Below are 23543 nucleotides of genomic sequence, written 5' to 3'. Positions count from 1 at the left end.
TCTTCTCATGATCACATATCTATGTTATGTTGAATGTCTTACTTAATAGACTCCTGCAATATTTGTAATTTTCATAATGTGATACTGAATACTGTAACATGTTGTCACTCTCATTTGTGAATTGTATTTTGTTAATTTTCAATAAAGCTTTTTTAAAAAAAAAAAAAAAAGTGTTACATTCATATAAATATTAATACAAATATTTTTTTTATAAGGGTTAAAAAGTTATATGGCATAGGACAAGGTATTTGAATGGAAAGGGCTATAATGTATATATGTATATCTCTAAATATGTGTATGGGTGTTTATATATATATATATATATATAGTGTATATCTATATATACTGTAAATATACACATATATACATAGATAGATATATATATATATATATACAGTAAATATATATATAAATACACACACACATACATATATATATATATATATATATATATATATATATTTACACACACATATATACATATACATAAACATACATACATACAGGGCTCATAATTTTAAGCCCTACGCTACTAGCCAGCCCAAAATGTTATTCGCCACTTTTTTTTTATATAGTTTTTTATTGAGGTTGAGAAATGTTGAAACAGAAAACAGCCAGTTTGCATATGTGAAAGCAAAATATCATCAGTCATATTAAAGAAAATAAAAATAAAATGACAACAACATGAATGAATTTTCTGTTCCATATTAAACTTTTTCTAATAGTAGAGCTATAAATGTAACAAGGGTAAATAAACTGGGCTTAGAGATTTGGAACCTCTTTTTAAATATTATAATGGTACCTCTAATTACGCAAAGGGTTACTCATGGACCCAATTGAGAGTTGATTTACACAGAGGAGAACTGAAATAATGAAAACGGTCACTTTTGGACCTAGGGAAAATGATGGATTATTGATGCTGATGATAAATATAGAAAAGTAGCAGGCAAGAGCCGCTCTGATAAATACTCTAGATGACAAGGGCTAGTAGTATTGTGAGAGAAATGCTAGAGAATGTTATGGTATAACCCGGATATCAAGGGTTAATACCTGATAAAAGATGCCCTGAATACGGGATCAGCAACACACAACCCCAGTTAATTCCCCCCCAAACACGAGACCAAGCTCCATCTTGCGGGTAAAACAGAATGTGTTTTATTGAAGGCTATATGCACAGTATTTATGCAGGTCTCCCACCTGGTTGACAAGTATAGTACATTAGCCAATCGCAGTAGCTCAGGCATAAACGCTCCCCTTGGTACCAGTGAATCCCTCCTCCCTATCCTGGAGATAATTGAGAAGAAATCCAACTATCTCCATGGCTAGAGGAAAACACCCTTTTACAGGATACAATAAAGATACATTGCATAAACAATTAAACAATCAAACACAAGAAAACTATTGTCTATTCACAGGTAAAACAGATTAACATATCAAGTTAATCAACTGGGGAAGAAAATTTACTCAGACAATCTGATGTTGGGCAGTTTAGTTAACATAATCACACAGGGACACAATCAGTTTACCCAGACAGACTCCTGAGACACAATCAGATCAGAAACATAAAAAAATACATCTTATTACAGAATATAAGAACAGCTCTTATTATTAACTATGAAGTCCTTTATGCCCCCTTGGTTTATAGAGTCACAATTGCTCCCACAAGGGGCACTCACACCCTGTACCCATCCTCTATTTATGGATACAGGGTGACATGGACATAAGACAGCGTTATGAAAGTACATGGGGTGTCCAGCATATAAAATTCTACATTTCCATGCAGTCTCTTACCCATTTCCATGCAGTCTCCTTAAGCCCATGTACCTCCAGCCCAAAGAATGCTCCATAACAGGCCCTCCAATGCACAGTGGCGAGATTGGTCTCATCACATCTCTCCCCTTTTCCAAACAGACTAACAGGGTATCTGACCTCCTGTCGGTCAGTGCCCTGGTTAGTCCAGCAACCCACCCATAAAACACAATTAGTAGTACAGCCCACCCACAATAAATGGTTACTACACCTGAGTACGGGGAAAACTTGTCCATGTCCAGGTGCCTCACCACAGCTGTGTGGGGGAATGGTTCGCTGAATTGGTGAGTTGCGAGGTGGGCAGAGACCAGCTGTACTCTGCCCGGGTGCCAGCACTACCATGGAAATAACCTGGTGGGAGCCTGGTTGCTGGAGGGGGAGACCGACTGTCTCCCCTTTGGATACATAGCTGTGCTGCTGGAGGGCGAGACTGATCGTCTCCCCTTTGGCTAAACAGCCCTGTTGCTGGGGGACAGGACCGACTGTCTCTACCCCCTGTGCTGTAAGTGCAGAGACCACAGTCCCATCTGCACGGTTGTGGGGCTTACTGTCTCCCCATGGTGTGTTAAGCTGACGCTGGGGAGAGGGGGTAACAAGCTCCTCTCTCTCACTCTGCTGATGGGGGACAGGACCAACTGTCTCTGCCCCCTGTAACTCAGCCTGCCGCTGGGGAATGGAGACTGGGCTCCCGATTCCCTGCATATTCCTCTGCTGCTGGGGGACAGGACCAACTGTCTCTGCCCCCTGTAACTCAGCCTGTTGCTGGGGAATGGAGTCTGGGCTCCCAATTCCCTGCAGGACCAGTGGAGAGACCTCGGTCCCATCTCCACCGGCCACCTGGGGTCCTTCCCAGTAAATCTCCACAATATCTTCCCAGCTGAACGGGTCTGGATCTGGGTCTGTCATCTTGCTGTCCTGCTGAGCCTTCCCAATGGAGTGGAAGAGATCTCGATAGTCCTGCTCCAGTTCCCACTCCAGGGTTGCTAGGTGAGCCAGGTCTTGCTCTGCCTCATGGGGGTCATCCCAGTCATGCCTTGCCTCCCTCTAGTGGAAAATGTCCTGAAGTCTGGTCTGCGCAGGGCTCCCGAAGTCAGGCTCTGCAAAGGACTCCCACAACAAGCCAGGACCATCTAACTCCTCTCCTTCTGGTTTGTCATGCTTGGCTGTCCAGGGTATACACTGTGCCATATACCACCAGAGCGCCTGGTAGGCATCCTCCAGCCATAGCTCCTGCCATACCCGGTGCTCTAGTTCCTTCACCCATTCCTCCAGGGGCTGCTCTCCCAGGAAGGGCATCCGCAGGGCCACTTGCTTCTGCAACCGCTGCTCTTCACTGGGGAGACTCTCACCCCGCTGGTATTGTAAATTATCCAGAGCCTGGTACCAGATGCCTTTCCTTAATGCATCCCGGCCATCCAGGTCCTCCTCCTCATATAACACTGCTTTGCCCCCAACTTGTAAATCCCCGGATGTGTAGTTGCTCTTCTGGGCGATGAGGACAATCCTGTCGCTTGCCACCAATTGTTATGGTATAACCCGGATATCAAGGGTTAATACCTGATGAAAGATGCCCTGAATACGGGATCAGCAACACACAAACCCAGTTAATTCCCCCCCAAACACGAGACCAAGCTCCATCTTGAGGGTAAAACAGAATGTGTTTTATTGAGGGCTATATGCCCAGTATTTATGCAGGTCTCCCACCTGGTTGACAAGTATAGTACATTAGCCAATCGCAGTGGCTCAGGCATAAACGCTCCCCTTGGTACCAGTGAATCCCTCCTCCCTATCCTGGAGCTATAGCCCTGTCTCGGCTGATAGAGCACAGGTATTATGTTCAAGGGATAGAACTCCTTTATATTAAACATTATATTTAGGCAAGTGGATAGTTAAAACTTAAAGGTTATTCGTTACAGTCATGACTACTGAAGTATAGAACCTATATATGGGATTTCTTGCTGCACTATTGGCCACTCATACAAAAGGTTAAACATTATATTTTGGCAAATGAATAGACTAAGAGGTTAAAATATGCATACATAGATAGACATATTATATTGATTAGCATTTAACCCACTGTTTCAGTTGTATATATGTACAATACTAAGTAATACTCCAGATAGGTAGAAATTAAGTCAAAGGATATGCACAAGTCAGTACACTCAGGGGAGAAGAAGCATAAGGGATAGACTTCTGACACATAGTACCAGGGATTGGGGAGTATGTGGCAGTCGCATCATTGAGGTTAGCCACTATCCCTCTGTCTTGCGGTGATCTGTGATTTTATCCAACACCCATTCTTCTAAGGGTCAGAGAGGAAAGAGTTTCAATTATAGATTGATCGTCCAAAAGCTTAAACCTAATATGGATGTCCGGTTGCCTGAAGGAGAGGGGGGAGCAAATATGAACAGGTTGCTGTTGAGTCATTAGGAGCCTAGGCAGTGATCTTTTGAAGGGAGTGGAGGGGCTCAAAAAATCCTGTAGATGTCCTCTTGGATCCATTGATGAATCTCCTGTAGCACTAACTGTCTGGGCCGAGGGAGTGGGTCTTGGGGTGCCAGCCCCCTTTTCCCCGTAGTCAGATTGGAGCTTGTCCAGATAGACTAGGTATGGTGGTGCAGTGTAATCCGAGGATTGTGACTCTCCCTGTGCTCTATCTCATGCGCGGTCATTGCAAGGGCGCTCTGACCGGGATCTGCTGTAGTACTCATCCAGCTGTTGTTTGAGGCCTTAAAAATGATCAGTGAGGAGATGATTCACTTGTGCCTCCCATCGATCGATGATTAAGGCTGTCTACATAGTACTAGAGTGAGAAAATAGCACTTCAGTTTTCTGCAGTCTTTAGGCCTGGAAAGTTAGTTGGTGTGTATATAGGCAGGTTCACTCATAGATTAGCATGGGGGGCAGCGATAACTGAAGGTAAGGCCGCTGCCTGAAGTCTCAGCATTTAGGATAGCAAGGCACAGGTCATAAATGCCACTGAAGTGGGATCAAAATGCTCTGCTAGTAGCGGGAGATCTAAAGAGATGTTTAGTTGTCCTTGATGGTGTTGTCACACACAGATAATCAACGGATTGATGATTTAGTCATTGCAGCCTCTGAATTTGCAGCCATGCTTGATCAGTGCTTGAACATGCCCTCCCATTACTCACCACTTTTGATCCCACCCATTACTTGCCCACACCACACCCACTAACCCCCCTCTTTGCATATGTTTAGCCAATGTGAAACACCTTATTGTGCAGTAATTTTTTTTTTTAAATTGTTTTACACCATAAATTAAATAATGCTACAAACAGTAATAAATTAGCAAAAATAAGTGCATAGCAGTTAGAAACATCAACTAGGGTTCTGGGGAAGACAACAGCTGGACAGAAAAAGGAAGATGTTGAACAGAGAGAAACCAGAGAGTGTTGACATTAATGTGAGGTCGTAGCAGACCTGGAAAAATTGTTTTATAATTATTTCTCATCTATATTTCTCCACTTCCTCCTCTCTTCAATCTCTCTTTTTACCTCCTCACTTATCTCTTAGGCCATATCTCCTCTTTACAATCTCTCTCCTCTCTTCACTCTTTTTTTTTCTCCACTCTCTTTGAACGCTATCTCTTTGGCCCGTTTACCTTCTCAGAACCCTTTCATTAAATTTTTGTCAGGTTCTGAGAAGGAAAATGGGAGCAGAGAGATTAGTGTTAAGAGAGAGTGGAGAAAAAAAAGAGAGTGAAGAGAGAGAAGTGGGTTAGGCGTTCAAAAAACTAGTTTTCCAGTTTTAAAGTTACTGGAAGCCGTGTCATGGGAAGGTAGTTTATAGGAGAATTAGGGTCAACAGAGGGTTTTTATGAGGAGGGGGTGACCTTTGCATGTTTGAAAGAAGATGAGAATGAACCGGTAGAAGGGGATAGGTTTAAGACGTGAATAAAAACTGGAGTGAGGGTGGAAGACAGAGAAGGTATTAGATGTGAAGGCATAGGGTTGAGCAGGTATTGAGGCGTGAGGAAGACAATAAGGAACCCACTTCATTCTCAGTGGCTGGGGGGGGGGAGATGCAGAGAGTGGCAAAGAGGCTAATCAGGGGTGGAGATAGAAGATTGCAGGCTTGTGTCAGGATGTTGCTTTAGATATTGTGCATTTTGTTTAAAAGTAGTCTGCAAGGTCTTGAGCACTAAAAGCAGGTGAAGGGGTGGTGCAGGTAGGTAGAGGAGAGAGTTGAGAGTAGAGGAGAGATGTTTAGGGTTTGAGGAGGGAGTAGATATAAAAGAAGAGAAGTAGGTTAGATTGGCTAAGTGAAGGGCAGATGTGTAAGAATGAAGAATAAACAGAGTGGATGAAATCAGGTTCAGGGTGAGATTTCCTCCAGGCACGCTCAGCAGTGCGGGAGCATTTTTGCAGGTAGTGAGTTTGTTTACATAAATTACATTTATAGTTTTAAAAGGGCTAAGGAGTTTGACTGGGAAGGGCTCCAGTGTGTATATGTATATTTGTATGTGTACATGTGTAATTATGTATGTGCACACATACATACATATGAAAACACACATTTGAGTCCCTCCCAGTCAAATGTCTTAAACATTTGCAATATAATTTTTTATTAATTTTAATATTTTTTTATGTGTTTTGAATATAAATACTTGAAATGTATACGTTCTTCACTTAGGAGATTTTTTAATAAATATATCTATATATATTACAAAAAATAAACAGATATCGAAATATCTATTGAAAAAATGAAGAACATAGGAATTTCAAGTATTCCTAACACATCTTCAGTTTATGTAGCACAGTTTCAGGTTAGCGCATGAGCGATAAATTGAAATTTAATGCGCCTCATAGAAGTTAGATTTGCCACCCAGCCGGTATTTTACTGACATGGCCGGTATTTTTAAGGTTCAGGTCAAAGTTGAAAATAAAGCTTAAATATAGAAATAAAGATGCTATCATGGTCGAACTTTTAAGTGTATTGACTTATAGAGGCCTATTTATCAAATGTCTGTCGGACCTGATCCGACAATGTGGATAAGGTCCGACAGACATCGCTGAATATGGAGAGCAATACGCTCTCCGTATTCAGCATTGCACCAGCAGCTCACAAGACCTGCTGGTGCAACGCCGCCCCCTGCAGACTCGCGGCCAAAAGGCCGCAAGCAGGGAGGTGTCAATCAACCCGAAAGTACTCGATCGGGTTGAATTGTGACGATTCCTGTCCGCCTGCTCAGAGCAGGCGGACAGTGTTATGGAGCAGCGGTCTTTAGACCGCTGCTTCATAACTGCTGTTTCTGGCGAGTCTGAAGACTCTCCAGAAACACAGGCCCTCAAGCTCCATTTGGAGCTTGATAAATGGGCCTCATTGACTAATGATCATTTAAAATCAGTCCTAGCAGCTTTAGCTCCTGATTTATGCTGTATAATTATTTATGTATATTTATGCTAAGGAGCATGGCAGGTATTTTTTTCAAGAAAAGGTGTTAACTCTAATAGAAGTATATAGAGAGAGGGGGTTAGTGCGGCTGCGATATCCCAAGTCCTGAAGTTTGAGCGTCTGAGTCTTTTGCTTGCACGCTTTTTACTTACAACTTGAAATAATAGCGCTGACTAGGGAGCGCTAATTTATTTGCCTTAAGAACAATTAGCAAGCATGAGAGATTAAAAAATAAACTACAAGAGGGCATTTGGGGCACATTTTTTAAATTAACCAGAGATCTGATCTCTGGTTAATTTTAAAAGCGCTAATTGCTACCGTAAGCTCGCTGTTGCAATAACCAGCCACTTGTAATGGCTAATTAATTATCGTGCACCCACAAATGGGCAAATTTGCCCGTTTGCGGGCTTGCGATAATGTAGCGCTTCACTTGTGATTTAGCCCAAAATGTTTAATGTTGTGACCACTAACACCGAGTTTAAAACAAGCTATTGCACTAATCTAAGTAACAGTGAATAGCACGGTTAGGTCAGGTTAGTGAAAAAGCAGAGGTAAATTACAATAAAAGAGGGCTAAATAAAACATTACATTGTTTTATCATTTTCATATTAACGCCCATTTAAATACTTTATTTAAAGATATTTCAATATTCAGTTGTTTTCCCTAGATAGTGCTACTATTCCGAAAACTGCTGATAGGGCATTCAAATATTTAAATGTCAGGTTATTATTGGTGATATATTCCTGATCTTTAAAGTTAATAAAAGAAGAAAAAAAATCTTCTCCATAAATAATGCTCAGTAAAATAAAAGTGTAGAGCACACAAATGCACATTTAAATTAGTAAAGAGACTACATGTTCATTTGTAAATCAAATTCTCAATGCATCACATTTATGCTTTTCACCCAAGATTATCAAAAACCCTCTATCTTGAAGAGAAATCACAAAAGTTTAGATAACTGGGCCCCCAGAGAGCTCTTAAAGCATTCCCCAATTGCTCCAGGTGAGGATTAGTCACATAAACCAATTTGAAGTGGGCTCCAATCACTATCCACATAATCATATGGCACATGGACATTCCAGGAGAGCAGGTAATATATTACAGTTCTGGGAGTTTTTTTTTTTTTTTTTTTTTTTAACAATAAAGTGCTAGATTGTTAGTGGACCACTAATGATCACACCCGCTCGCATGCTAACTTGTCTTCGGCTTCGCAAAAAGTGGAGAAAAAAAAACTAACACCCAACAAGTCGCACAAACCCTATTGCATTTGCTAAAGTGTGCTAACCCAACATAAAATATGTTCTATGTATGTATGTATGTGTGTATATATATATATATATATATATATATACATACATACATACACACACACACACACACACAACTATTTGTCACCTAAATTACAAAAGTTGCAGTACGGCTATACCGTTGAAAAATTGGCCTTTGCGAGTAGAATATTCATCTCACCCGTATTACAAGTCACGCCAGTACGGCTATACCGCTAGCGTTTTAGCCTATACCGCAACTCTCCATTCTACACCCAAAAAAATGGCTTTTGAGTGTGGAATTTTCCGGGCTATTATGCTAGCGTTATAGCTTATACCGACACGATCCATTCCGCTAAAAAAGACCAGTAGTTATGGATTTTGCAAGACAAAAATGTTTCACAAAACTCACTAACATCTAGGAACTACCTATTAACCCCTAAACCGATTTGAACAGCCAATAGGATTTAAGCAGCTTTTATCCTATTGGCTGATTCAAAATTTCAGCCAATAGGAATGCAAGGTACCCCAATATAAAAGGGGTACCTTGCATTCCATCTTAAGTGTGTGGGGAGATTGAATGAAGAGAAGGCTCCATGCTGGACATCGCCGCTGTTGCAATTCCTGCTTCACTCCGTGCCTGCCACAGTGCTGGATGAAGACTTTACTCCGCCTTGAAGAAGATGGATGTCCGGACTTTTGGAATGGTGAGTACATTTTTTACGGTTAGTGGTAAGTTTTTAGTTTTTTTTGGGGGGGGGTGTTTTTTTTTTTAGATTAGGGCTTTTTTTATTTTTTAATGGGCACTAAAGAGCTGATTGTCCATACAAATGCCCCTTTAGGGGCAATGGGTAGCTTAGGTTTGTTTTAGAGGTTTTTTTTATTTTTGGGGGGTTGGGTGGGTTGGGGGTTTTACTCTTAGGGGGTACTTTGTATTTTTTATGTAAAAGAGCTGATTGCTTCAGGGCAATGCCCTACAAAAGGCCCTGTTAAGGGCTATTGGTAGTTTATTGTTAGATTAGGGGGTATTTTTATTTTAGGGTGGCTTTTTGTTTTTATAGGAGTATTAGATTAGGTTTAATTTTTATTATTTTGGATCATTTTGTTTATTGTTTTTTTGTAATCTTATTTTTTATTTTCGTAAATTTTGTACTTTTAGTTTTTGGGGGTTTTCATAGTGTTAGGATTTTTTAATTTTTTAATTTAGAGTTTTATTTTTAGTTTATTTTAGTTTTTAAATTAGTAATGTTAGGTTTATTTATAGTTTAAGCTTAGTTTTTTTTTTATTTGAAAGGTAAGTTTTTATTTATTTTAAGGTAGTTATATTGTAACATAGTAGATGAGGTTGAAAAAAGACCGAAGTCCATCAAATTCAACCTATACAAATTGAAAATACTTACAAAAAGCTCCAGTTAAGCTTAAATAATTCCACTAAAAGGTGACCCATTTAATACTAGCAATCATATCCATGAATTTGTTTCTAGACAGAAATATATCCAAACAATTTTTAAATGTATCTAGGGTATTGGCATTCACTACCTCCTTTGGTAATCAGTTCCATAATTTTATTGCTCTTACAGTGAAAAAACGTTTCCGTTGCAGGAGATTCAATCTCCTTTCCTAGGGGCTAATAGGTTTATTTAGTGTCGCTGATGTCAGGGAGGGGCGGATTAGGGGTTAATATCTTTATTTAGTGTTGGCGATGTCGGGGGGCCGGCAGATTAGGGGTATTTAGACTAGGAGTTTATGTTAGGGTGTTAGATTTTTACGTAAACTTCTTGTCCCTATAGACATCAATGGGGATTGCATTATAGCGAGTGCCATTCCACAATTGCAGGTGCTAGGTTTTTTTTAAAACTTTTTCTCCATTGATGTCTATGGTTGAAAACATTCACGAACACGTCAAGTCAGGACTTGGCTTTTGTGCGGTATGGAACTTATCTCACCATACCGCACAACACAAGAAGGTTTTTGTGTAACTTGAAATAGCAGCGCTACATTTTTAGCTTTATTTACGCACCGGGTTTAGCGCAAAACTTGTAATTTAGGTGTATGTGTTTTACTGTACATATTTCACATCCCAATGTTCTTCACTTAGAGTATGTTACGTTTATTTTTAAATACATATACAGGTATACCTCACTTTATAGCGCTTCGCTAATACAGTGCTCTGTGGAGCTGAAGTTCAACCTCCAAGGATTTTGAAACAGTGCTGTAATCATTGTGATATTGCAAGAAAAGTGACTGGCACCATTTTGTTATGCTAAGTTCACTCTGTTTACAGCATTACAGTGCAATCTGTGTCTTAGTGCTATAGTCTGGCAAATTTTACTACAGTAATTGTCCCTATTTTACAGGTACAGTATTTATTGAATCCTAATTGAATACTGTGCTGTGCTAGTGTTAAACTAAACTTAGCACGGGGGGAGGAGCCAACTCCAGAGCTGACCGGTCGCACAGCCTAAGAGCTCCTGCTATAATATGATAAAATGCTAATTTAGCACTGAGCCAGCACAAAAAAAAGTGGGCATTCTACCAGATCAGATACCCTAGAAGACATATACAACACATTTCATATTGAGCCGGGTATGAGTGAGGAGATCTAATAACCCAGGTGTGTTTGTGCACAGGACTACTACTTGGAGCGGCCATCTTGCGGCCTGCCTGGTGTTAGAAGGGAAGAACAAGATCAGCTGCAAACTACTAATATATCCCCTGGATTCGGCGACCACCTCGCTACTACACTATGGAGCCTCCGGAGGCCATTCTGGAGGAAATTTACAGCTTTTTAGATGGCTGCCGCGAGATGCTCGAATACTCCTCTAAGTCAGCGCCTCAGCAAGTCGTAGCCGCAATACACATGGAACACGCTGCCTACATTTTTCCTGCTCTGGGCGCGGCTGAGATAGAGCCTATGATAGTGGCGGAACTGCACATAATGGAGTGGGATGCCGCGGCTCACACCACAGCTGAACATTCACACTTTGTCAGTGCTGCCCCCAGGGCACCGAATATATCGGACCAGGGTTTTGCAGTACGACTCCTTGTGACCGCGGCACCCATGAAGAGGGCATGTCCTCAATTAGAAGCGGGACTGCCTCGCTGCGCTCCAGGGGTGGAAAGTAGAGGCAAGGTTTTGGTGGCGAGCCCCGAAATTAGCGCATCAGCAACTCCAACTTGTCAGCTTGGGGCTCTTACTATTCCCAACATGGCGGTAGAGAAACCGGAGATGGGGACTCCTCTATTACATCAGATTCCAGCGGAGGGTGAGGAGAAGGCATACAGCTTTATCTCTAATCTTTTGAATGTAACTCTCCCAAACTCTGAGCTGACATCTGCAAAATTTTGGCCTAACAAGTGGATTTCTTCTCTGGGGTCTAGAAGGCAAGTTATAACACAAACACAAATTGTTTTTAGCGAACTCAAATGTGGAATCGGCTAGCATGTAGATGAACATTAAGTGGTTTAAAAGCGAGATGCTTCCCTGCCATGTTGAACATTTGCTTTTTTTTTTTTTTTTTTTTTGCAACCCCCGGTGACTCTGGAGCGATTGAGAGCGATGGCGCTTCCATTTGTTTACTGTTCTATGCCCAATATGCCTCACTGACTGTTAACAGATGGTTCATATTCTGGACGTTTTGTTACATCGATAAGGCTATTTACTACTACTGTTACATCCTTAGTTTATATTTGCACCTTCATTTATGCTAATGTGCTTAGGATCTGTATGCTTTAATTAGCCTGTTTTAGTATGTAGCTTACACGACACTAAGACACTGTTGTGGCCTAATTATTTATAGATGTCAGCAGTGACACCTCACGCTTCCTGATATGAATAGCTGGGAACCCCCATATCCTTCAATCTATTTAATCTGGGGCTCTACAGCTCCACATGCTGCAACTATGTGTTTACTCCTGGAGTTTTTTTTTTGCCTTTACTGGGATTCCTTTTTTCAAATTCAATGTTTGGTGTTGTTCCAAGTGATGGACATACGTTTATATGCACAACTGTTTGTATTGTTTTCATAATTAATGTGTCCAGGAATATAAATGTTCCATTATGTTTACTGGATCCATCCCTTTATTGTTATGATGTTTTCCCATTGTTGACATCTCCGCCTATAGCAGATCTTTTACTCATTTAAATGTGGGTGACAGTTTAAATAAGGTGTGTGCCTGTTGCTGGGCATAGGGCCCGTGCCTAAGCAGCAGAAGCACACTAATGTTTTATTCAGCTGCTTTAGCGCTTGTTCTCCCTATAGGAATCATCCCCTTATAGCATCTGCATTTTATATTTTTCTGTGAATTTAATTATCTCTTCAGTCCCAGTGTGTAATTTTTTGGGGTGAGGAGACGCTTCCCTGTTCACTTATTTTTAAGGGCAAGATCCCCTTAGATAACTAGCTACTAATAATAATACCTAATAGGTTTGAGCCTGCCTACAGTAAGTTTTGTTCCCCTCCTCGTCCTAGATAGATACCAATCTCGGCGTGGAATAATGTTATCCCCTATTTTTTGTTTGTTGGCTCATTGATATATTGACTAGTATACATATCAAAATCACGCCCAACCACAATTTGAAGTACAACATCAATTCAATACTCCAAGTATGTTCCTGTTGCAGGCTGGCCCTGCATTAACATTCCCATCATTTGGGATCTATATACTTACAACACTCATAATGCAGCGTTACTATCATGAGTAGCTAATCTATATTTACTTCTCCCCTAGTTTTCCACATGCTCTTGAGACCTTAATTAGAGTCATGTTAAGTTTTACCCACCTAGTTTAAATAACCACCTATAGTAGTTAGCCCAATTACAACCTATTTCCTGTGCATCTGTTTGGCAAATTTAGAAGACAAGCTGACATCTCTTATCTGCTTCTCGTAGGTAACTCATCACCTCCACCCCCCCCACTCCACTTAATATGCCTCCCTTAAGTGGGAGGACTGACTACGCGGTTTTTCTCATATATACCGCATCCTATATACCCTCCTTTCTAGCTAAATCTTGCAGGTTATCATTATACTCAGTTTTATTTTTTTCTTAATCTATGCAAGATTGTCCAAATATATATATGCACGTAATAAAATTATCCCTTTAGCACCTTACTTAATTTACACACTATTCATATTAGTATGAGATAAAATTATAAAAAACTGAGGTTTATCAACGAGACCCACAAGTGGTCTCTTTTGTTTGCACATGCCTTCTTTTATCTTAAATGCTTGTGATGGTCCAAGAGCGGCCTAGGATTTTATTTAAAAGGCATTTCAATATTTGGCATTCTATGTATCTCATGGTTGCATGATATGTAAATTGTTACACTTGCGTTTATTTTCTGTGTTTGTTTCCTCATTCTTGTAACACTAAATCTTACTGTATGTGACATGCAATGCAAGAACCTGTTTTTATGACTATTGTATGCCTTTGAATATTCCTCAATAAAAATTATTATAAAAAAAAAAACTAAACTTAGCACTATTGCACCCCTAATATATGTTAGTTCAAACATGTTTTCAAGTTTTTAAACACACTGGCAAGTGAAAAGAAAGCTTAAACTGCCTTGTTTCACTTTAAGGAGGTTTTCACTTTACAGCGGGGCTCCGGTCCCTAACGCGCTGTATGAGCGGGGTATACCTGTAAATATAAATATATATATACATACATACATATATACTGTACAATGATATACACACACACATACATACATACATACATATATACTGTACAATGATATACACACACACACACATACATACTTTTACCTGCATATCTATTCCTATAGATATATAGGTATAGATATATATTTTACATGACCACATTAAGATCTAAATTCAGAAACAAAATGCGCAAAACACATATTTTACATTCCTGTGTTCTTCACATAGAAAATAATGTACTTTTTATTACTAAATACATATTTCTATGTATACTGTTCATGTAAAATCTATAGGTATAAAATGTATAGGTATATATATATATAGAAATATGTGTTTAATAAAAATAACATTATCCTGTAAGTGGAATGTGAAATATGTACAGTAAAACGCTGTATAGAGCAGTGTTTTTCAACCAGTGTGCCGTGGCACACTAGTGTGCCGTGAGAGATCCTCAGGTGTGCCACGGCAGACTGACAACAGTGTGACATATTTTTTAAACTTTGCTTGTTTTTTACTCCCAGTGCAGGGGTAGTTTGTAGGAGGCATGGCATAACAGCACAATACATACAGTATGTGTGTGTTTGTATGTATGTGTATATATATAAGCTGTATTAGGCTACAATGTGTGATTTTTTAAAAATTTTGGGATGGTGGTGTGCCACAGGATTTTTTAATGTAAAAAAGTGTGCCACGGCAAAAAAAAGGTTAAAAATCACTGGTATAGAGTATGTGTCTCTATGTTAAAGCCCTTTGCAGCCTTTCTTTCTAACACCTGAGACCTTTTATCTTTGAGCCCTTATAACTTTTTATTGCATTTTTTTCCAATATTTTTTATCAGACAGTGTTAATATAAATATAACTGTAATTTTAAATGTATTTTTGATGTTTTTTGTGACACTTTTAATTCAAGCGTAAAAGCTAACCAGAGCTCTGAAGTCTCGCTAACCCGACACACGTTAAAATCAATTGCGCTCAAGAGAATGCATTTACTTTCAACTTGTAATATGCGTATTATTTCCAGCACAAGCAAACATCTGCAATAACTTCGATATCACTCACGTGCAACAGTTAACGCACCACTCGTAATCTATCCTAGTCTTGGTCATATTGTTTTTACTTTTTTTCTTGCCAAGCTTGGTAAGATTGTTCTTTTCTGTTGTGATAAATCTATCTATTTTTGTAATTTTTCATACGTAATAAAAAAAAAAAGTTTACTACTGCTCTTTCATCTGCACAATATAAACTACTTAAGTACACTAGTCTTTTAACCTCACAATCTGCCTGTGATGATAAGCATTTTATGTTCCATTAAATAACAATGCCAAGCTGTATGCCCATGGTATGCAATTTTAAGCAACTTTCTAATTTACTCCTATTATCAAATTTTCTTTATTCTCTTTCTTTATTTGAAAAGAAAGAATGTAAGTTTAGATGCCGGCGCATTTTTGGTGAACAACCTGGGTTGCTCTTGCTGATCGGTGGATAAATTCACCCACCAATGAACAAGTGCTTTTCAGGGTACTGAACCAAAAATTGTCTGGCTCCTTAGCTTGGATCCATTCTTTTTAAAATAAAGATAGCAAGAGAACGAAGAAAAAACATAAATTATGCTTACCAGATAATTTCCTTTCCTTCTGTATGAGGAGAGTCCACAGCTTCATTCCTTAATTGTGGGAATTCAGAACCTGGCCACCAGGAGGAGGCAAAGACAACCCAGCCAAAGGCTTAAATACCTCCCCTCATATCCCAGTCATTCTACCAAGGGAACAAGGAACAGTAGGAGAAATATCAGGGTATAAATGGCGCCAGAAGAACAAAACAAAAATGTAAGTTCCGCCCATCGGAGAGTACGGGTGGGTGCCGTGGACTCCTCATACAGAAGGAAAGGAAAATATCTTGTAAGCATAATTTATGTTTTCCTTCTTAATATGAGGAGAGTCCACAGCTTCATTCCTTACTTGTGGGAAACATATACCCAAGCTCTAGAGGACACTGAATGAAACGGGAGGGTAAAAAAGAGAGGCGGACCCTATTCTGAGGGCACCACAGCCTGCAAAACCTTTCTTCCAAAAACTGCTGCAGCCGAAGCAAAAACGTCAAATTTGTAAAATTTTGAAAGGTATGTAAGGAGTACCAGGTAGCCGCCCTACAAATCTGATCCATAGAGGCCTCGTTCTTAAAGGCCCAAGAGGAAGCCACAGCTCTAGTTGAATGAACCTTAATCCTCTGAGGAGCCTTATGTCCCACTGTCTCATATGCTAAGCGAATAATGCTCCTCAACCAAAAAGATAAGGAAGTGGAAGAGGCCTTCTGTCCCCTACGCTTCCCAGAATAGACAACAAACAAAGAAGAAGTCTGTCTAAATCCTTCTTAGCCTGAAGATAGAACTTTAAGGGCCTGACACCACGTTCCTTCGAAGAAGAAGGATCAGGACATAAGGAAGGGACCACAATCTCCTGATTGATGTTGCGATCTGAAATAACCTTAGGAAGAAAACCTAACCCAGTATGAAGAACAGCCTTATCAGCATGGAATACTAGGTAAGGGGGCTCACATTGCAAGGCAGCCTCTGATACTCTGCGCGCCGAAAGAAATAGCCAGTAGAAAAAGAACCTTCCAAGATCGTAACTTAATGTCAATTACATGCATAAGCTCAAACAGAGCCCTCTCACAACACTTTAAGAACAAGATTTAAACTCCAAGGAGGAGCAATAGATCTAAACACCGGCCTGATTCTAGTCAGAGCCTGAACAAAAGACTGAACATCTGGAAGCTCAGCGAGCCTCTTATGCAGACCCTTAAGAGAACTAGCAGAAAGTCCCATCTCCAGGCCATCCTGGAAAAAAGAGAAAATCCTGGAAACCCTGACCTAATGCCAGGGGAATCCATGTTCTTCACACCAGAATAAGTAGGTCCTCCACACCTTATGATAGATGCAACGAGTAACTGGCTTATGAGCTTGAATGAGAGTATCAATAACCCTCTTGGAGAAGCCCCTCTTGGTGAGGACTAAGCGTTCAATCTTCACACAGTCAGCCTCAGAGAATCTAGATTTTGATAAACAAAAGGACCCTGTTCCAGCAGATCCCTGCGACAAAGTAACCTCCATGGAGGAGATGAGGACATCCCTACCAGGTCCGGGAACCACATCCTTCACGGCCACGATGGAGCAATTAGGATCACGGATGCTTGCTCCTGCTTGATGCAGGCCACTACACAAGGAAGGAATGGTAACGGCGGAAAAATGTAGATCAGATGGAACCTCCAAGGCACTGCTAATGCATCTATTAGCTCCGCCTGAGGATCCCTGGACCGTGACCCATATCTGGGTATCTTGGAATTGAGCCGGGACGCCATGAGATCTATCTCTGGTGTCCCCCATCTGTTGCAAATCTCTGCAAACACCTCGGGATGGAGAGACCATTCCTCCGGATGAAAGAATTGTCTGCTGAGGAAATTTGCTTCCCAGTTGTCCACACCCGGAATATGGATCACTGACAGCAAGCAGTTGTGGGCCTCCACCCATTCCAGAATCAGAGATACTTCCCTCATTGCTAGGGAGCTCCTCGCCCCCCCTGATGGTTGATGTAAGCCACCGAGGTAATGTCTGATTGGAATCTGATAAACTGGGACAAACCTAGAAGAGGTCAAGCCTTCAGAGCGTTGAAGATCGCTCAAAGTTACAAAATGTTGATCGGGAGGAGAGATTCCTCTCGAGTCCAGAGGCCCTGTGCCTTCCTGGGACCCCAAACAGCTCCCCTTCCTGAGAGTCTTACGTCCATAAATGGAAGGGAAAGAAGTCTTGACTTCGAAGTCATGTCCACAGACCAAGACTTCAGCCAGAGTGCCCTACGGGCTTGAACAGAAAAACTTGAAGCCTTGGCATTCAGGCAAATAATCTGCATATTAGCATCACAAATAAAAGAATTAGCCACCCTTAAGGCCTTGATTCTTTCTTGGATCACGTTGAGGGGACCCTCCACCTTGATCAACTCAGATAAGGAGTCACACCAGTAGGTAGCTGCTCCAGCAACTGCAGCAACAGCCGCTGCCGGTTGAAACAAATAGCCTGTATGATGAAACATCTTTCTTAACAGAGTTTCTATCTTCTTATGCATGGGCTCTTTACAGATGAACTATCCTCAAGTGGGATAGTAGTGCGCTTAGCAAGCATGGAGATAGCGCCATCCACCTTGGGAATGGAGCCCCACAACTCAAATTGTGAGTCCGGAACTGGGAATATTTTTTTAAAAGGAGAAGAAGGGGAAAATGACGAACCAAGTCTTTCCCATTCATCTTAATAATGTTCACCATCTGTACGGGAACCGGGAAAGTCTGTGGTACAACCCTGTCCTTGTAGACCTTATCTAATTTAGGAATACAAGGTTTCTCAGGCAATTTAGGCTCCAGAACCTCTAAAGTAGCCAAAACTTCCTTTAGCAGAAAGCGTAAATGTTCAATCCTAAATCTAAAGTCTGGTTCCTCCGCAGCTGGAGGCTTAGAGGCAGCCGATTCTGACCCAGAAAGAGCATCCTCTGAAGTATCAGAGGCGTCTTCATCAACTAATAATCTAGTATCAAACTTCAATACGCTAGCCGATGGGAAGGATAGCAATATTTGACCTTTCGCTTGCTCTTAGCAGGGCGAGGTAAAGCACTAAAGGCCGCAGACACTGCGATTTGTAATTGTTCAGTGAAGTCTGGCAGTAAAAGGGCCCCTCCAGATGAAGTATCAGGAGTGCTACGGGAAGCTTCATGTGTAATAGGAGATGACTGTAGGGTGCGCACCTCACAGGTACAGAAACTCCTCAGAGGTGGACAGCTCAGTGGTACTAAACATATTGATTTTCCTTGACATGATTACCTTATCAAGGCATGTGGAACATAATTGAGCAGGCGGGTATACCATGGCCTCCTCACAATATAGACAGGTATTAGACTTAGGTAAAGAGGGAGTACTCTCTAATGTATCAGAGTCCTCCATAGTTTACGCTTATAAAAATGGACTATAGAAAACAATATAAAATGGCACCTTTATACCTCCAATGGCTGGGGCACTCACCACCTCCTATGACCCAGGCCAAACAGAGAAACCGCTTTGTCTCCTTAAACCGCACGGCCAGGAACAAGAAAATCAGTGTGACCACACCCGGTCACGTGGTGCGCCATGCAGGACCACCTCTGCTGTAGGAAAAAGCACGCCAAGCCTAACAGTCTGCGCAGCTTACCCAAAAACAAAAGGAGACCTGTACGTTCCACATCTGCCTGAGCCTCATCTCACACATGTCGCAGCATAAACATAATAAAACAATTTATGTGATTAATACCCCCTGTTCAATAATCCCCTTCCAGAGATATTAACCCTTGATTCCATACAGATAAAAGGAGCCACACTGTGACCCTGTCTTCTTGCGTTATCATATGTGTATAAAAAATGAAACAATCTTACCGGAATCTATGCTGTGGAACAGAAAACACAGCCTCTCAAGTTTGACAGTCTTGTAGCATCGCTCCTGACATGGACTGTACTTGAGTGATGGAAGCAGGCAGTGAAACTCGTCCACATTGATTGCTTAGGAGCTGTTAATACGAGTCTGGATGGGTTAGCAGAAAGACTCTCCCTGCATCTCCAGACCCTAACTTTCGTCAATGCTCTCACTGAGAGGCTGACAAGACTACTTAAAACTCCAGTCCCATTCCAAAGGATAGATACCCTCCATAAGGAACTATTCTGTATCTTCTGACACTTCTCTTTCAACCTCCTGTGACGAAAGACAAAGAATGACTGGGATATGAGGGAAGTGGGGGAGGTATTTAAACCTTTGGCTGGGGTGTCTTTGCCTCCTCCTGGTGGCCAGGTTCTGAGATCCCACAAGTAAGGAATGAAGCTGTGGTCTCTCCTCATATTAAGAAGGAAATTGATAATAGAAGTAAATTAGAAAGTTGCTTGAAATTGAATGCACTATCTGAATCACGAAAGAAAAAAATTGGGTTCAGTGTCCCTTTAACATTCATATGCCTTAATAAATAGGATTCAAATTATGAGACAGTTACAATTTATACCTCCATTTTCTTCTTAAGATATCTTCTCATGACATAATCAGTCTTTGTTTCAGGAAAAGAGATGAAGTTTGATCTGTAACAACTGTCGTATGTTGTTTCACAGAATTTTTCAAACTAAAATAGAAACAAAGTGATAATATTAAAGAAATATTGATTACGTAAAATGATTCAGTATTTAGCACAGATATACATATGTGTTTCTCCAGTCTGACATTTTCAAAAGACATTTACCTTTATTTTATGTAATTTTATTATTAGAGTATGCATAGTTAAAATATTTTCATATGCCATTCTAAATTAAAGGGACAGTCTACTCCAATTTTTTACTGTTTAAAAAGATAGATAATCCTTTTATTACCCATTCCCCAGTTTTGCACAGCCAACATTATTATATTAATGTACTTTTTACCTCTTTGAAAACCTTGGGGCCGATTTATCAAAGCATCAATCTAGGCGCATTCGCTGGAGTCAATGCACTTGCCAGACATCGCTGTCGCGAATCTACATTCGACGGCCTTATTTATAAAAAAAATCTGTCAAAAACACGCACGTCAAGTCCGGCTCGATGAGCATCGGACTGCTGATAAATAAGAGTCATCGATGTTGCGGATATTCTGTTTTTTTTTCAACTTTATTTATACCATTTCATTACTGTCCATGAACAAGCACATTTCTCTAAAGCTAATCTTTATTTTTCATCTGTTAATGTCCAAGAAATGGCTAGATTTATACCTGAACAAACAATAATATCTTATAGATAGTTATCTTCCATGTATTTGTTATACAAAAAACTGATATATGATATATTCACATAAATTAATGTGTATTTGTATTTCTAGAAATCCTGATATGCCTATCTCATGTTTTTTTCTTTTTTTTGTAATTGATTATTAATGCTACAATTTGTACATATATCTTTGCACATACTTGTATATATACATATATGTGTTATGTCAGAAATCTTTTGCAAACATATTTACATCTCTCTAAATTCTTTTCTTTTTTTGTTCTAAACAATGTTGTCATTCATATCACTGTGTTTATTTGTACCCCTGTATGTATATAGTGTAAAATATTATTATTCTGAGCAAGAATATTTGCTAATATAACATGGTTATATGTATCATATGTATTTATTTGCAAACAATGGATATTTTAAGAGCTGAGACAGTTTTCTTGCACCTGTGTATCACGTCCTGATTGCAGTCTAGTTTTAAACACCACTCCTACACAGGTGTTAAAAAATGGGCTGGCAAATGAAAATTAAATTCAAGGAAGAAAAACACTAACAATAGCATGACAGTAAAGAGGTGATTTTAATTTCTGCTGTATCTGATTCATGACAGTTTAATGTTAGGTAGACTATCCCTTTGCGCTATCATCTTAAGAGTTTGAGTATTGTGTCCAATTTGGTGCAAAGTGTAGAGTGGGGACTTGGTATTCCATGCGTTAAACATGGTGCAAATAGATTTATCCTAAAAAGGATGTTAGCTATATTATGTATTGTATTGATTTCATTTATATCCCTATATCTACTAGTGCTGCTGCCAAACAGGCATTGCCTGTCATTATAGGTGATTTAGTCATTATAAACTTACATGGCAGGCTAAAATTATGGAAAAACAAATAAGAATAAATAAGAATAAACCAAAGATTTATAGAAATGCTTTGGAAATGAATTTGTCCCTTGAAATTACATGTGATTATAATATTGTTATTTAACATATTATTTAGATACTGAACATGCGTCTTTGTTGGCTTTGTTTTAATAAACTTTCTAATTTACTTTTATTATCTAATATGCTTCATTCTCTTGCAGTGTCGAACATAACCTTTGTGTGTTTTCAGACTCCCATTGATTTCTATGGCATTCGCGGCCTCAATGGTGGAGGTTTAAGCGATAGGTATGCTGTGTCAGAATAGACGCAAGCGTACCTGTTGAATGTTTGACAAATTGGCAAGAGGGTCAAATAAAGTTGAATGTGACGGTGGATAAAAGTGTTCTTCTCGAATAACGCAAGCATCGATCTGCGTCAGTTTGATCTCGCCGGAGCGTATATTACGTCACACATTTCAACATTTGACAAACTTGACGCTTTGTTAACTACAGCGGATCATCTTTGCATCTAATTAATGCAGAATTCCAGAGTATTATCAGTTGAAGCATTGCTAAATCGGCCCCCTTGTATCTAAGGGACATATTTATCAAGCTCCGTATGGAGCTTGATGCCCCGTGTTTACGACGAGCCGGAAACAGAAGTTATGAAGCAGCGGTCTAAAGACCACTGCTCCATAACCTGTCCGCCTGCTCTGAGGCGGCGGACAGAAATCAACCCGATCGAATGCGATCAAATTGATTGACACCCCTTGCTATCAGCCGATTGGTCGCAAATCTGCAGGGGGCGGCATTGTACCAGCAGTTCACAAGAACTGCTGGTGCAATGATAAATGCAGAGAGCGTATGCTGTCGGCATTTATCGATGTGCAGCAGACATGATCTGCTATATCGGATCATGTCCGCTTGCACCATAGTAAATAGGCCCCCATGTCTCTACTGACAGCCCCCTGGTCACATGACTTTTTATTTATTACCTATTGACTTGCATTTTAACCAATTAGTGCAGTGTCATGCACAACTCCAAGGGAGAGAGCACAATGTTATCTATATGGCACACATTAATTAACAGTCTCCTGTTGTGAAAAGCTAATGAAAAAGCATGTGATAAGAGGCTGTCTTTAGTGACTTAGAAACAGGCAGAAATGTAGAGGTTTAAATGTTATAAAGTATATTAATATAACTATGTTGGTTGTGCAAAGCTATGGAATGGGTAATAAAGGCATTATCTATCTTTTTAAACAATAACAATTTTAAAATGTCCCTTTAAATGTCATTGAATTCCTTCTAGTGTTTTCATATTTGTCTTTAGAAATACAAATAATATTACATTAGCAGAGTTAAATGGGGCATAAATCAAAGCAGTTGTAAATATAAGAGCCCATCATCAAAAAAACAAAACAAAAAAACATAACAATAAAGTACAATTTTATGCTAAGGTGTAAGCAGCACTAAATGCACATTAAAGGAACAAGAAAACAAAACAAAATCTTACATGATTCAGAAAGCATGTACAATGTTAAACAACTATCCAATATACTTCTATTATCAAATTTGCTTCATTCTCTTATTATCTCTTGTTACAGCAATGCATTACTGGGAGTTTGTTGAACACATTGGGTGAGCCAATAACAAGAGGCATGTGTGTGCAGCCACCAATCAGCAGGTACCTCCCAGTAATGCATTGTTGCTCTTAAAGGGACAGTCAAGTA

At 39.9% G+C, this 23543-nt stretch overlaps 1 protein-coding gene across 1 annotated transcript in view; it reads right to left on the bottom strand.

Annotated features, from left to right (window-relative positions):
- CFAP107 (cilia and flagella associated protein 107) overlaps positions 1–23543 on the bottom strand; it is a 98414-nt gene that overhangs the window by 18860 nt on the left and 56011 nt on the right. Inside the window, exon 4 of the mRNA XM_053690426.1 lies at positions 20217–20330. Within this exon, the coding sequence (XP_053546401.1) occupies positions 20217–20330 (114 nt within the window). The remainder of the gene's footprint in view (positions 1–20216; positions 20331–23543) is intronic.

Source organism: Bombina bombina, chromosome 8, assembly GCF_027579735.1.
Source record: "Bombina bombina isolate aBomBom1 chromosome 8, aBomBom1.pri, whole genome shotgun sequence".
Classification (NCBI taxonomy): Eukaryota; Metazoa; Chordata; class Amphibia; order Anura; family Bombinatoridae; genus Bombina; species Bombina bombina.
The sequence above is the reverse complement of the archived record's forward strand: the minus strand, read 5'-3'. Positions and strand labels throughout refer to the sequence as shown.